This window comes from Atta cephalotes (genome assembly GCF_000143395.1).
Source record: "Atta cephalotes unplaced genomic scaffold scaffold00054, whole genome shotgun sequence".
Taxonomy (NCBI): Eukaryota; Metazoa; Arthropoda; class Insecta; order Hymenoptera; family Formicidae; genus Atta; species Atta cephalotes.
Window position 1 is genome coordinate 737,777 of NW_012130118.1, and position 16,038 is coordinate 753,814.

Consider the following 16,038-nt stretch of genomic DNA (forward strand, 5'->3'; position numbering starts at 1 on the left):
GAGAGAGAGAGAGAGCACGAGTGAGAGTTTACACGCGAAGCTGCGCAAACGAATGGGCCCTGACGATTCTGCGAATGGCACGATCGCAGGATCTTTTCGTCGCGTGTCGCCCAACGATCATCAACATGTCACAACACGGCCCGTATAAGTGCAGCAGCTCGCCGCCGATCACCGTCAGTCCATCGATCTCCGTATATCACACACAACAAAATAAACGGCTCGTGTACACACACGCGCGCGCACTGGTTTCTCACTCGCGGTGCTATGCAAAAATAGAAAATGGCTGCGCGATCCCCACTTCTGCCGCCGCTGTTTCTTCCGAGCCCGACCGATCGCCTGGCTCTTCGCTCTTCCTTGCTTCGCCTCGCCTCGCCTTGCCTTGTCTGCCTTCCTGCCTCCGCGATCCCACGCAATGTCTAGCCGAACGTTTCTCACCGAGGGGGATCGGAAACAGGGAGATGGAATTTGCAATACAAGTTCCAAAAACACGATGGAAAGGGATGAATGATATGAGGAAAGCGCTGTCATCGATGAAGGTTCGACTGGGTTCGACGTTCGAACCCAGCCAGACGGGCCACTAGAATTCCTCGACGATTAAAGCCTGTTCACAATGACTAAATTCAGCCGTCACTCGTTAGGAAGCTCAATAGTTGAGTGAGCGCTTACTGCTGTTAATGTATTTTTTTAGATCTAAAATGCTGATTGGATGATCTAAAAGAATATACCAATAATAGCGAGCGCTCGTTCAACTATTGAATTCACTGCATTCAGAATGCAATGAACTGGAATAAAAGTTCCATTTTACATTTGATGCGCGTGATGTGTAATTTTATCCTTGTTGCTCACCAAATATTAAAAAGGAATAAAATGATTTATGCGCATTATGTATAAAACGGAACTTTATTTCAGTGAAAAAAATTTTCGACTGTTACAAAATAAATATTTTACTCAACGTAACCAATTGTAGATCTAAAAACGGCAAGACGGTTGTTTAGTGTTTTTCATATTTCGCTTTCAGCGAAATAAAATTCAACGTAATTCGAATAAATTCGCTATAAAATTCAGCGAACCTGTATTCATATCAAAATGTTAAAATGTGTTTTCATTGAGAGAGAAAATGTAGAGAAAATTTATAAACACACAATCAAGAAATAGTCACCTGTGATTGGTGCGCGTCTCCATGCGATTGATTACTGGCCAATTGAGAATTGCTATAGTCTCTGAACCAATGACATTTCAATGATTTCTCATATAGAGAACATAATATTTAAAAGTCATACAACGCTCGTGTTAATTTGCATGTTTTATATTTATGATAAAACGATAAATTACAAATTTTTTGTTATGATTATGAGATATACTTGTCATAATGCGAAACTTTTTACAAATGTTTCATCACAATTTTATTGTAAGTATATGCTGAGTTGGTTATGTCTATTTAAAGGGATAAAAGCTTGTTTCAAACGTTTTAATTATAATTGTGTTAAGATGTTTATCATATTGCAGTCTCGAATCTCACGTTCGTTCCCAAATGTTATCCAGTGTCAACAGAGGATGTGATGAGATTAAAAGAATTTGTCGATAGATATCACCATCTATGCGTATTAACCGGAGCAGGAATATCCACGGAAAGTGGTATCCCCGATTACAGATCAGCCGAGGTCGGTCTTTATGCCCGAAGTAATCACAAACCAGTTCTTTATAAAGAATTTTGTGACAGCGAAGCAATCAGAAGACGATATTGGGCCAGAAATTATATCGGATGGCCAAGGTCTTTATCTTTTTGTAATTCAAACCCACATTAGATTTCATATATTATTTAAAAAAATTAATAGAGATGTATCAACATCTCTTATCAGCATATGTTTATAGGTTTTCCTCTCTTAAACCAAACATTACACACAAGATATTGAAACATTTAGAATATGTTGGAAAGGTGGGATGTATCATTACACAGAATGTAGATAATTTACATTTAAAGGCAGGTAGTAAGAAGGTGATTGAGCTGCATGGAACAGCATTCAGAGTAATGTGTCTGAATTGCGATCATAAAATAAGCAGACACGAACTTCAAAGAATATTTCAAAAACTCAATCCTTCTATGATCGCAACTACTCAGATGATTAGACCTGATGGTGACGTAGAACTAACACAGGTATATACAATATTTGTATATACAAGTCATATTTGTATATATGGACATTTATACTTGCGATGTTTTAAATGCTATTATTTTTAATAAAATACATACATACATTTGATAGGCACAAGTGGAAGGTTTCAATGTTCCTGCTTGTAATAACTGTGGTGGCATTTTGAAACCAGATATTGTATTCTTTGGAGACAATGTACTACATGAGAAAGTACAAAATGTGAAAAATAATGTAGAGAATCTAGATGCTTTGCTAGTTCTAGGAACAACTCTTAGTACATTCTCCGCATATAGAATTGTATTACAAGCGATTGATGCCAAGAAACCAATAGCAATAGTAAATATTGGCGAGACTAGAGCTGATAAGTGTATAAATTTAAAAGTAGAAGGAAGATGTGGAGATATTCTACCAAAGATTTGGCAGCTGAATATTTCAAAGGATTATAAGATGATAACAAAAATGAATAACTTTTAAATTATTAATTACATTAATTTAGCCAATTATTAAATATTATCAAAGATATTGTACAAAGATATTATAATATTTTATTGTTATAATTATTAATTTTTTAATGTATTATAACATTTTAATAAATAATATTTAAATAAATATAAAAATAATTAAACAAATGAAAATTTCTTGGAAAATCGTATGTTCCTTTTATTTAATTCTGTAGTCATTTCTTTGAATATTTTATAAGTAATTGTAATACATTAATCTTATCAATGAGAAGACTTTGCCTCCTTTGCATTTTGTAAACTTTGAGTGATATACAATTTTGCTAAGCTTTGAGCACAGAATTGCGAAATATGTTCACTATATGTATTAATTTGTCCAGCAACAATCATTGGATTTAATCTTGGTGGAACTGGGAGAGGTCTCATCAACTTATTGATATCATCATCGGGTAGCGGTGGTTCGTCTTTTGCAGCCCTGGCAGCATTTTCTTGAGCTCTCTTGGCCAAGAGCCTATTCTTATCTTGCTGCTGTCGAACCACCAATTGTTGGTATCTATTAAACTTCATCGCTTCCTGATTCAATTCATCCACTCGATCCATTAAGCATCTCAACTGGTTCTCTAATACTGTGGCTGTTCCAAGATCCAGATACTTCGTACCCTGTTCCTCAGGAATCATTTCATCCAATTCCGACATCATGATATTTGTTAGGTTACTGTTCTTTATGACTACTGGGATTTCAACAAAGAGACTTTCGTATCCAATCTTTAAAGTGCGCAGAGCTTCAGGAGTAAACTCATTTTCCTTGTACATCTGTATCGCTTGTGGAGTGAGTCGATATGCTTTAAGGGTCAGGAAACCTCTGGCAGATTTTGCTGTGTCATAAATAAGAACAACTGATTCCTCGATAGAAGTTTGATAATGATACTGCGACTCCAGCAGAGATAGATTCAAAAAGTTGCCGACGTCTGCACTTTGATACCAACCGACATGGAAGTGATCAACGTTCACCCTATGAATCATTAAAATAATATTAGGTGTAGTAAAAAGAAATCCATTATTTTTCCATTCAATTTCCATTCAATTTTTTCCATTCAATGCAAAAATAATGGATTTCTTTTTATTACATCTAATATCTTAGCAATAATTCTAAGACACAGCTAAGCTATTTCTGAACACCCACTGACACATACCATCTCAATCTCCGCATCATGGCGAGTTGATATTCCTCTTCATCCATGATCTCATCATTCTTGGGAAACGGAAAACAGTTGGTGATTTCCAAACGATTTTGCACAACCAAGCCGAGAAGAGCGCCCTGGGCGACTTCCATGTTGCCAGAGGATTCCTCATGGCAGTGTTTCACCATCTTCATCACCACCAGTCCATCGCATTGCACATAGTCAATGCGCGGTTCCACCTCGGGAATCCTTCTCGATGTCGTTCTCGAAACCATTTTTGACAAATTTCTCGTAATTACAATAAAACTACATTCAATTACTCGGCCAACCAACGTTAACAAAGGTTAACTGAAAGAAATAGCACGCTGATCGTGACGTCACTACATGCCCTTCTTCCACTTTCTAGTTTCTTCTTCTTCCTCTTCTTATGTGGCGTTTTCGTCAATATGTCGGCAATGAGCATGCTTTTGCTATCGTTAACCAATCATAACTCGTGATATTAGTCCCGTGTTCAATAAATGTCGGCCTTTAAATTGACAACAGTCTGTAGTTGTGAAATTGGCCAATCATAGCATTCTTCTGAAGAATGGAATGACAGTGATTGGCCAGTTTCATAACTACTGATATCATTATATCTGAAAAAGGATACGCGGTACTATAAAAGACGCGCGAAAAGGACACTGTGTTTGCACACGTCATAATTTTAAATCGTCGCCTGGCGAAACGGTCTTTTCAGCTTGTACGATAACAAGTCAAAAGTGTGGGAATTGCAGCGCTTACATCATGAAAGACTGACTACGTAAGACTGCATAAGATTGTTACTTTTCGAAGGATAGACGAGATGCAGGCAAAAATTGAGAAATGGACGGAATTGATACAGTTGGAGAAATTGCAAGATGTGTCGGAGGATATTCAGGTATATGCTCTTTTTCATTTAAAATATTAGCCTTACATTTGTGAATACAATTTTCTATTAATATCTTTCAGATGACTGTCCGTGTGCAATCCAATGGTAAACTCAATGACGGTTTATTTAAATTATTACTACGCTTATGTTGCGTGGCAGATAAATATAATAAATGTAATAAACAAAACTGTGAGACTGGAAAGAGTATTGCTGTATTAGCTAAATTACTTTGTTCGTTGCTGATCAAAGTACCTGATGACAACAACTTTGTCAAAGCTGTATTTAAAATTGTTCAGTGTTTAATTTCTTTTAATTTATACGAGGACGCGGCAGAGATCTGTTGTTACTTGAAACCGGGCAATTTGTATAGTCCCCAAAACAACACCATGAATCTTGTGATAAAAGTATTATCCTTATGGCGTGTTTTAGTTAACAATGTATATATTACTCTTACAAATGAGTCATTAAACACAGAGAATTATAGTAAGTTGAAAAATGTCCTGAAGTATGAAATGGAAATGATACAGATAGCATATAAAAATTATACGAAACATTTAATTATGGAGATAAGTATATACTTGGACAGAATAGCAGCAATTGATAAGGACACAAAATATTTTGATGACTTTTGTAAATATATATTGGAATACTTGTCAGGATTGCAATTATATTTAGACAAGGATGAGAAATACTTAATATATCGTTATATAGTTCATATCATGTGTCATGTAATATGTAAGACTATTAATATAACTCATATTGAATCTGTAGTAGCAACATTAGATGAATTGTCTAGTTATTTTGAGACTCCTGTGGCAGAAGATGAGGAATGCTATCAATCTTTTCAGCAATTTCGGAGTTTGTGTATGAATCTTTTAGTGCCAATAAAAAATCTTGTCAAGGATAATGCCAAAAATGTACAAAATATTATTTATTGTAATTTGAATATTATGCAAAAATATGGATATGAAAGTCTTAAATGGAATGCACTCTGTATTGCAGAGATAGTTGAATCAATGTTTACGTACTGGGAAAAATGTGTAGAAACTGATAAACATATGCTCAAGAACTTGCTTGATACTGGCATCTTGCTAGAATTAATGAATTTATTTGTACAAATACATGTAGATGAATTTTATGTTAAGCAAGTGTCAATCAAATGCAAATGGTGCCAGGACAAATTGTGCACAGTTAAGAGGGATTTATACAATGCTATAGTGATGAAATGTAGATGTATTAGTTTATTATGTAAATTTTCTGTTAAAACTTTGCCGGCCGATGTATGTGCTCTTAGCAGAAAAATCTTGGAACAGAACGTCGAATCGATTATTCGTGAAATGAAAGAAACCGAATGTAAGCGTTGGACACAATCATGGAATACTTGTCGTAATTTAATTTATAATATAGGTGTACTATCTGAACATGTGTATGAAGAAAGTGTACATTTGTTCTCCTTTTTATGTACTTCCATTTTTCAACTTGAATTAATTGAATCAAATTCTATATATTCTGAGAATTCCCAAAACTATGAAAATATTCTTTCTTTTGCATTACACAGATTAAGTGTTATATATTACAATAATAATATATATAGGAAAGCCATGACAGTATGTGCATTGAATGCTTTGTTAACTTATAATCAATCGAATACAAAAGCTTTTCGTACATGGATAAATATTAAGAAAAATGCTTCTGAAGAAATTGCAAATTTAACTATGCTAGACTGCTTAACAAATGATAAAGACAAGATAAAGAATGAATTGGGATTTTCACTCGATATTTCTAAGTATGACTGTACTGAATTGTGTTTAAATGAAGTAAAAAATTTGCTAGAGGAACAGATCACATTTACAAATGGTGTGGCAGCAGTTTTAGAAAAACTTAGAAAGTTGCAGCCAAGTAATCAATATGCACACACAGTGCAATTATTAGGATATTATTTCTTAGGTTTCACATCACATGACAGTTCTATTCTGAAATATCATGAGCAAGCTATATGTGATTTGAAGCAAGATAAGTCAAATTCTGTGGCCATTCTGTGCTTGGAAGCTAACTTAAGCCTTTTTATGTTTGTGGAGGAGTTGCATATAATGAATAAGCAAACTCGGATGGAAATGGAAAGTACAAAATTTGCTTTATGTGCTCCCAAGTTACGAGAATTAGCCGAAACCAATTCTCCAAATGTAGTGCCTGCTTATACTATGATAAACGTTAAAAAAGATACCAATCTTATGTTGTGTCTACAAAAATGTGTACAAAAGTGGAAGCAACTATTTAAGTGCCATTTTGTAAGTTATTAAAAATTTATTGCGTTCAACTGTTATTAGAAACTTTGCAGTTCAATAATTGTATATCATTTTTTACAGAAAAAAATTATCAAGAATTGGGAACCTGATCTTATACTTCGCATGCTGATAACAGCTGGTGAATATGCCCGATTATATCGGTATGAACATTGTGAAGCTGAAGTATGGACTTTGGCATATAAGTTAGCATCAGAAATGAATGATTATACAACTATTTATAGTATGTTGAGCTGTTTATCATAATTAAGAAAAAAAATGTTTTACGAATGAGCTAATATGAATCCTATTACAGTTACAAGTCGTTGTATATCATTAAGACAAGTCAATTACGATTGGATCACTACTGCTAAGGAACATATCATAAATTATAGAAATTCTAAGGACGAAAATGTAATTGGCTCCATTGCTATCTTTTGGATAAGTTTAGCAGATCTCTATTTTGAATGTGGAAAGGTAAGAGGAATTTAGCATAATTTATCTTTCAATAGCTTAAAATATATATAATAATATATAATATGTATACATAAAATATTCTGTTGTTTTTATTTTTAGTATGATGATGCTAAGCAATTACTTATCGAAGCTAGGAGTCTTTCAGGAATTTCATTTCTTGCTAATAGAACCGTGTATTTGTTAAGTTTAGATGTCATCATACGCAATAGCCATTTTTATATAGATAATATGCAGCATGAGAATTATGGTTCATATATTGTGGAAAGTTTATTGGCAGTAAGAACCTTAAATCAAGATTTGTTGTCGAAAAAATGTAATTATAATTAATGAAACTATTTACATTTTTATTCTATATAATTCTAATATAAAGCTTCGTCAAATTGTATAAATATAAAATTATTCAATTATTTATAAATCGATCTTTTTCAGGGATAAATCGATCAACGTATCTTTTTAGTTACGATACACTTTTCACTATGACAGTTAATTTGTCCGTAAGGATAAATAGTCTACTATCTTTTCGTGGTATTTGTCCGGATTTAGTACTACTCTTAAAGTCGGCACAGAGCTTAAATGCGATGTTACGCACTGCCGAACTATTGAAATCGCTATGTTACATCGATTTGTCACGTTTACAACTGGAAGATTGCGAAGTAAAGTTACAAGGACTTGAACACATGTTGAACATCGAGACGTTTCAATTATCGATGGAGTCTAAACTCGTTGAAACATCGTTCGTGCAACTTCCAGTGACTCCCACGAAGATTGTAGATCCTGTCAGAGATACGCCTCAGTATGGCGCTTCCCCAGTGCTCGGCAAGAAAGTATTTGATCCGCCAAAATTCACATCGCATATGAATTGCGATTGCTACAAATGTAGTAACGTTTCGTATCAATACTTGGTATTTGCTACCACTTATATCAGAGCGCAGTTATATGCTTTGCAGAATCATACCATGGCAGCACTCGATCATTTCCACGGCGCTTTTCAATTAAGGCAAAAACTATTCAAAGAAGAAAAATCAGTTCTACTCAAAAACTGGCCTTGTGATGAAATTGATATAAAGCGATTCTCTTGGCAGACTCGTTATATAACTGATTATATACAACTATTGATTGATTTCTGTTATTTTCTGAAAGCAAAAATAACGTCGAGACAAGAGGATGTATTCGATATTGCCAATTTAGCTATCAATATATGCTACAAATATAAATTACAGGGACATCCCATCTATATAACGGCTAAGGAATTAATACTTGACAATGAATTTCAGCCGGTATTGGACTCTTCAGACTTAAGTATGTACTTTTTAACATATAAGCAATTCATGAGAAAATAGGACAAGAATTTACCTCGTATTTTTTTAACTACTTGAAACTTTTGTTACGTGATATACACCATTTTAAATAATGTGTGAACTTATCTCCCTCTAAGAAATTTTTCATTATTAATAACTTCAAAGTAGAGCGGGTGCTCAGTTTTGTAAAAATTTCCATGTGAAAAAATTTAATGAATTTAATGAAAAAATTTCTTGTCCAATTTTTTCAGGAATTGTCCATATAGCCTTCTTTGTTAGAATAAATTTCGGGTGAAATTTTTTCATTTGTATTATATTTATATGATAAAATCTTTGTTGCAGAGTTTACGGTTCCGCAGCCACACGAAATTGATATAAGTGATCATGCAAAAACCCCAATTGATCCAAGCGTTTGTGTTACGCCATGCGCTCCGAAGCATCGTGCCAAAAAACCTGTTTCAGTTCGACGTAAAAAGAATGCAACAGCTTTAAAGATACCTAAAATTAATTTGATTTGGAGTGATGATGAAGACGACAATAGTATATCACCACCACCTGCCACGAATAGAAAATCCAAATCACGAACAAATTTAGTGAAAAGAAAAATTTTAAAAGAAGATTTAGTGGATGACTAGCTTTCAATCAGCAGACAATGTTTTGAAATTATTTTTTAAATATTCATTTCTTATAAATTATATATTTTGCGCACTTTATTGTAGAAAACATATTTATTAAACATTAATTATAATATAAATATTTATTTTACATTTGTTATTTATTCGTGATACGAAATTAAAAAAAAATTTATTTGACGTTAATGTCATTTAACATTTATGTCACTTTAATCATCTACTTGTAGCAATAATATTAAACGTAATAATATTACGTTTATTCAACATTTATTCATCATTAATTTAATATTTGTTAATGAATATAATTTGTTATTCATTTATAATAATAATTTTATAAAACATTTATTTATCGTTTATAAAATAATTTAATATTCATGTTACAATAATTTATTTATTTGCAATAATAATTTAAAAAACTTTTAAATATGTATTCAACAAAATCAGAAGACTCCAGAAATCCCTAACGAAAAAGTTTTTTAAAATTTAAAAAAAAAATTAAAAGAAAGAATAGAAAAAGACATTATTAAGGACATTGTTAAGAACATTATTATTAATGAACATAAAAATACACGAAATAAATGTCCCAAATTACTTATAAATAATAAGGAACAGTACAAGAATGACAATCCAGTCTCTGAAGATCTCAAAAAAAAAAAAAAAAAAAAATAACATTTGCTTTTTCCAAAGCTTTGTCAAAACAGTAAAGATACTATTGCGTATATTTCATAGCATAATGAAATAATTATTTTTAATTACAGTCAAATTTTATAATTAAAAATATATCTTATTGTCTCTTATACTTAACAGAAGATTATAGAGGTATTCTATGTTTATAAATTATTCGAATGGATGATTAAATTGAGGGTTTTAATTTTTTATTATACTTAATAAATAATCATTATTTTGTTCCAACTAAATATTTTATAACTAAATTCAATATATTGACACTTTTATGTTTTCATTCTTGTATTTATTATTCTTAACATAAGTATCACACAAGTGTCTCGTATAATAACAATAAACTGTGGAGCAAAAAAATAAACATGTAAATATATGTTTACATGAATGTTATACAATTCCGCGGTTTTGCGCTAACAAAATAAAACAAACTTAATTACAATACTTGTTTCAATTAGAGCTTGGAATACCCAAGTATTTGCCCGCCCGCTCCGTTATCCGTGCATACAAATCTAGATAATTGTTGCAATCGTTAGTGACAGCCAATGAATGCCATGCTTTCTTCCAGGATAATCCTGCCATTGGTTGTCGTTAGTTAACGATAACGGCAATCATCGACGTTTAGAGAAATCCCACCGCTAATTCGAGTATTCGCAAAATCGTATATGATGCGAGAGTATCCACTACATGTTAAATATCTGCATGTAATTTTGTTAATTTTAAAGATGTATTTTACAATAGTTTGTAATGATTTTCATTTTGTTTGTAATTAAAATATTCCAGAACTAAACTGTTTCGTTTTCGCATTATGGATATTAAATACATTTCCAAATTTAATTTGCCTCGCAGAGACTGTACATCCTTAATTCAAACTGTTGTTAAACAATTCTAAAACGCCTTTAAAATTGATGAAATTACACGCAGATATCTGTAATATATAGCGGATATCCGCATTGAAATAGATACCCACATTGCCCACGATTCTGCGGGTATTCGCATCGTATCGAATTAGTAGGTACTCACGGAACCGATCCAGAGTCGTATGCACGGATAATGGATTTGCAGGCGAGTACCCGAATTTTACATTACCCAGTTCTTTTTCCGAGCTCTAATTTTAACTGATTTAATGTATGAAAAACGCGATTATTATGCAATAAAAATAAGTAATAAGATTCACTTTAATTCTATGAGACACATTTGCTTTTTTCTGAGCAGTGTGTGGAAGAAAATGGATTTATAAGTTAAACAGTTATCCTGTTTTCTATTGTATAATTAACACATGAAATTAAAAAATTCAGAAAATCATCAGAATTAGGACAAACACAATTCATCACATAATATAATGTAAAAGTTAAAGTAATAATAGCACTAGTTTACAAAAAATATTTTTTTTAATTTGAATCAGTAAGTGTAAATCAGTAATTTTATAGATTTTTTTTTAAACAGTTAGAAACTGTCGCAAGCCAAACTGTACCAATATATCAAGTTTTAAAAAATTAATAATTTATTAATTTTTAAATTAATTTATAATGTGCAAAAAATAATGTTTTTAAGGTATTAAAATTTTTTTCTGTAAAAAAGATTGACGTTATCTTTCTTTATTTATTTATCTTTTAATTCATAGTATATTTTTGATCCGATTTAAATTCTTCACAACATACGAAGCTTATAAGATATTAAAATAAAAAAAGAGATAATTTAAAGGAGGGTAAATAATATATTCGTAACTTCTAATCATAATTCCAAAATAATGTCAATCATTTTTACAAAAAAAAGTGAATATTGTAAAAGACATCTTTTATTAAATTTAATTATTTTGGAAAGCTGAAATACTGATGAAATTTGGCTTGTGGCAAATTTTGTTTTGAGCATCCAAAATAGACAAAAGTCTATAAGAAACATCTTGTCAAATTAAAAATAATTTTAATTAAACTAGTGTAATGAAAAGAAAGAAAACAGATGTGTTTCACAGCAAAAGACTGTTTTTACGATTGTATGCCAATAAATGTTACTGTGTACATGAGTGGACTGTGTTACATGTGTGGACAGCTTTTATTTATTTTTTTTCTTGTATATAAAAATAACAAAGTTACATTAACCTGTAATCACAGTCTGTAAATGGCTATAATGACAATTCTGAAGCCGTGGAACATTCATCCCTTACATGTTTAAGATGTGCTAAAACCCGCGCTTCTTCTTGCGTTTTAGCTAGTTCCATCAATGCTAAAGCACCCTGCCATTTCTTATTGTCTTCCTGTACCGGTAACTTATCTAGGCTTATATTGTCCTCCTGCTTAACACTAATTATTCTTGTCTCCGTTTTTACGGGATCCATTGTGAGGGACGGTTTTGAGACAATTTCTTTGCTGCTATTAGAACTACCAGCCAACATCAGAACTGTCGGTCTAGTTTCGTTTTCGCTGATACGAGAGTTTGCTAGTATATCCTGTTTCGTTGTCTCTAAACGAACAATCTGCTCTGTGTAATCGAAAATCGAACATGCAGATTCAGAACTTTGACTTTGAATAGCAGATTTTATAGCAGATTTGTTAATACTAGTTTCAAAAATACCCTGATTATTTGACAAATTATTTAGCGGATCCCATTGTGGCTGATTCAGAGAATGCATAATCTCGTATACATTTTCTTCCTCTACTTTTGGAGGTTCGTTGTCGTGATTTATCATGCAACACGTTTGAGAGGTGGTATATGAAGGTTCCAATTGTGTATTTGGAATTTCATGTTTGCTGTCCAGATTCGATACAGTTGTATTATTCTCGGGGACAGAATGGTCCAAGAATGCCGTATACCAGTGAAATTCCGATGATTCTGTAGGTCTGTCTAGAATTTGTTTCTCATCCATCTTGCGTATGGTCGTTACGTTGTTAGGTCTAACGTCCTCGTTTAGGTCTAACTGTTGGTCTAAGCAAGCATACCGTAGCCATCGTTTCTTTGGTTGCAGTCTGTCCAAGGGTCTTCTCAGTGAGGTGATTGCTAACTTGGCGTTTGATCCTTCCTCATCCTCGGATGTTTGCAGTATCGCACAGCATGTTTCTGCTGGATCTTCATCTTGGCTCTCTTCTTGACTATCTTGATTCTCTTCGCAATGCAGTCGTTGATTTGAAGGATTGTGATCAAGATTTTCCTGTTCTCCTGCTATATCCATCATAAGGCCTTTTCTAGATTTTATCCTCTTGTGATTTTCGGCAGTGCTCTTCCATGTCTTCTTCTTTCGTTCATTCTTCCCAGTCGGTGTACGGTCTTCTCGTTCCCTGGACATCTTGTAACGTTCCAACCATCGACTTACATCGTATGACAATTCCGTGTTTTCAGATACTGGCTTTAATACAAAATCATCTGATCTTGTAAGATTGGCATAAGGATGATCGGGGCAATGTCTATTGGCGTGAGTAAATCTCGTTTCACAACCTGGTACGGTGCATAAAAATGGCTTTTCTCCTGTATGCAATCGTTGATGAGTCTTCAGTTGTCCCGATTGGGTGAAAGCCTTCGAGCATCCAGGATAATCACATGGATATGGACGTTCTCCTGTAATCAACATGAATATTTTATTATGTATTTTATCAAATTAATTATTATACAAATAAATTCTGAAATACATATGTGTATATACAAAATATCTCTCTAATATATTTCGTAATTTATTTTAACACAAAATGGAATCTGACTTGTACGTTATTAATCTTTTCAATAAACAAAATGAAATCTAACTATACGTATGTATGTAAACGTTACATTTCAAAAATGTTAAATTTTAATTTTTTCTCTAAATAAATTAATATATACCAATACCGATTATTAATCTTTTCAAAATCTCAATTTTAATGTGTAGCTTAAGCCTTATAATACAATAATAAAATAATAATGTTTTCTATCAATGTAGATTAATATTCTCGAATCGAAATTCAATTTATTCTTCACCTTTTTCTAATTCTTACAATTAAAAAAAGATGAAGGATCAATTAAAATTAAAATTAAATTATAAGAGTAGAAAATATAAGAAATTTTACTACGCATCCGGCATTTAAATCTGCCAAACATTAGTTTTCTGAATTCAATCAGTACTATTATGAAAGAAAGAAATTCAGCAGTCAGAAAGGTTCGTAATATTTTTGAAAAACGCGTCTTTTTTTTTCTTATTATCTGTACACAAAGAAAACGCGCCACTTTGTGTCGTTAACGGATCGACAGTACGCGTGAACAAACATCACAGAGAGTTCTCCCCTCTCCATCTCTCTCAGAACCGATTAAAATTCCCATACAATTCGGGACTCGGGACGGCATCGCCGGTTACACGTGTCACCGCGTGCTGTAAATTTCGCGCGCAATTGGCAAACTACGGCCACACACAGAGTTGGGGACGCGTCGGTGCCGGGACTGCCGGGTGCGTCGCAGCGCGTCGCAGCGTTACGCCGGCACGCAAGTCGAGCCATTTAAGTATTTAAAGCGCGGCATGATGGCCGATTGGCGGGACTGGCGCGAGCAGTGAGATGCATGCGACACGCGGAACAGAGAACTATCTCTTGCGCGCGCGATCGTTCTCTCTCTTTCTCTCTCTTTCACTCTCTCTTTTGTTTTCTGTTGAGAATCGCGAGGTTGAATAAAAGCTGAATAAAAGCCGCCGCGGATGATCGACGCGATCGGCGCAGGATAAAATCCCTTTACCCGTGTGAGTGCGCAGGTGTGCCTGCAGACTCTTCTCGCGCGGGAACACCCGGTTGCAGTAGGTACACTTGATGCTGCTCGGCGACGTACTGCCCTGCTTCATGAGATTCGTGAGTGCGTCGGCGCGCGGCCGACCGCGCCGGTGGCTTTCGGAGCCGTTGCCGGCGGCTGATCTACCGGCCGCGTTACCACCGCCCGCGTCTAGCCCCGCGACATGCTGCTCCCTGTACTCCGGCGAAGAGCACGAGCTGCCTGGGCTTAGATTCACATTGCGTGCCTCCTCACCCCAGTTCCACGGATAGAAGGTCGTGTCGCACATCGAAGGACTGTGATCGAGCGATTCCGCGGAAGAGTCCGCTGACGGCCGCTGCTCCCGTTTCGGAGTGTGGAGTTCCATCCTCGCCGCTCCACCGTTCTGCCAACGCGTTATCCAGCGCTGTCTCGTCGGCTGGCGGCTCGTTCTCTTTACCTCTCTTTCGACAATTAGACCTGCTCTTTTCACACTTTACTTCTCTCACACGATCGGTTCACTTGTCACAATCGTTGTCGTTACCATTACTAATCGCTCTATACACGCGACGCGATGCCCAGCGATGGCCCCCCAGTGATGCCCAGCAATGCACTCGCGGTTCGCGGCGGAACGCGGTAACCTACCGCTAACCGCTGACTGGCTTGACACGCGCGACCTCTCTGCCACTGCCGCCAGGCCGCCTCCACCCGCCAGTCCCGCCACCGTCGTGTCGAGCGCGTAGTACGCGTGCCGCGTGCAACTGGTAAACCGCCAAAATACGCACACAGCCATACATAAGCGTAGAGTACTCATAATTAGTCAGTACACTCTACGACCCTACACAACTTCGCGAGTTGTTCAAAATGGCCGCCCTATGCGCGCGCATCGCATCCGCTAGGCGGATTTGTATGTACTACATACAGCCACGTGAAACGTAATCAATTGTAACGAATCTGGATGGTGAAGAACAAAGTATTCATCGTAGGCATCTTTTATTTTGTAATTCTTAATGGTATCTGATATTGTTATTTTAAATACGAAGCGCTATTACGGTCTGAATGTTAAGCTGTTGTATTATATATTCAATCCCCTCAAAAATCTCGCACGAAATGCAAGAGATCCGGGTTCGACTCCCGGCCGAAACAATATTTTTCGCAATAGGTTTATTACAGTTTTTTTTAAATTAAATTTGGGAAATTTGGAGGGATTATGAATATTTCAGATTGATTGCGTTGAAAGTCCGACAACCATATCGACACGCAATTATCATTTCTGA

General features: G+C 34.8%; 4 protein-coding genes across 4 annotated transcripts; 2 read left to right on the forward strand and 2 right to left on the reverse strand.

Annotated features, from left to right (window-relative positions):
• The first annotated feature begins 610 nt into the window (after positions 1-610).
• Positions 611-2,627, forward strand: LOC105623225 (NAD-dependent protein deacetylase Sirt4-like). The gene is made up of 5 exons (XM_012204626.1): positions 611-646; positions 1,333-1,408; positions 1,507-1,771; positions 1,873-2,155; positions 2,265-2,627. The coding sequence occupies exons 1-5, from the start codon at positions 611-613 to the stop codon at positions 2,625-2,627; spliced, it is 1,023 nt and encodes a 340-aa protein (XP_012060016.1).
• Positions 2,628-2,845: 218 nt separating this feature from the next.
• On the reverse strand, positions 2,846-4,067 carry LOC105623163 (eukaryotic translation initiation factor 3 subunit H). The gene is made up of 2 exons (XM_012204563.1): positions 3,805-4,067; positions 2,846-3,623 (listed from the first exon to the last, which is right to left on the reverse strand). The coding sequence occupies exons 1-2, from the start codon at positions 4,065-4,067 to the stop codon at positions 2,876-2,878; spliced, it is 1,011 nt and encodes a 336-aa protein (XP_012059953.1). The 3' UTR covers positions 2,846-2,875.
• Positions 4,068-4,633: 566 nt separating this feature from the next.
• Positions 4,634-9,391, forward strand: LOC105623164. The gene is made up of 7 exons (XM_012204564.1): positions 4,634-4,708; positions 4,780-6,987; positions 7,066-7,225; positions 7,298-7,458; positions 7,558-7,771; positions 7,888-8,757; positions 9,099-9,391. Exons 1-7 carry the CDS (start codon positions 4,634-4,636, stop codon positions 9,389-9,391), a joined length of 3,981 nt encoding a protein of 1,326 aa, XP_012059954.1.
• A 2,708-nt stretch (positions 9,392-12,099) lies between these two features.
• Positions 12,100-15,149, reverse strand: LOC105623165 (Krueppel homolog 1-like). The gene is made up of 2 exons (XM_012204565.1): positions 14,753-15,149; positions 12,100-13,615 (listed from the first exon to the last, which is right to left on the reverse strand). The coding sequence occupies exons 1-2, from the start codon at positions 15,147-15,149 to the stop codon at positions 12,189-12,191; spliced, it is 1,824 nt and encodes a 607-aa protein (XP_012059955.1). The 3' UTR covers positions 12,100-12,188.
• Between the last annotated feature and the right edge of the window lie 889 nt (positions 15,150-16,038).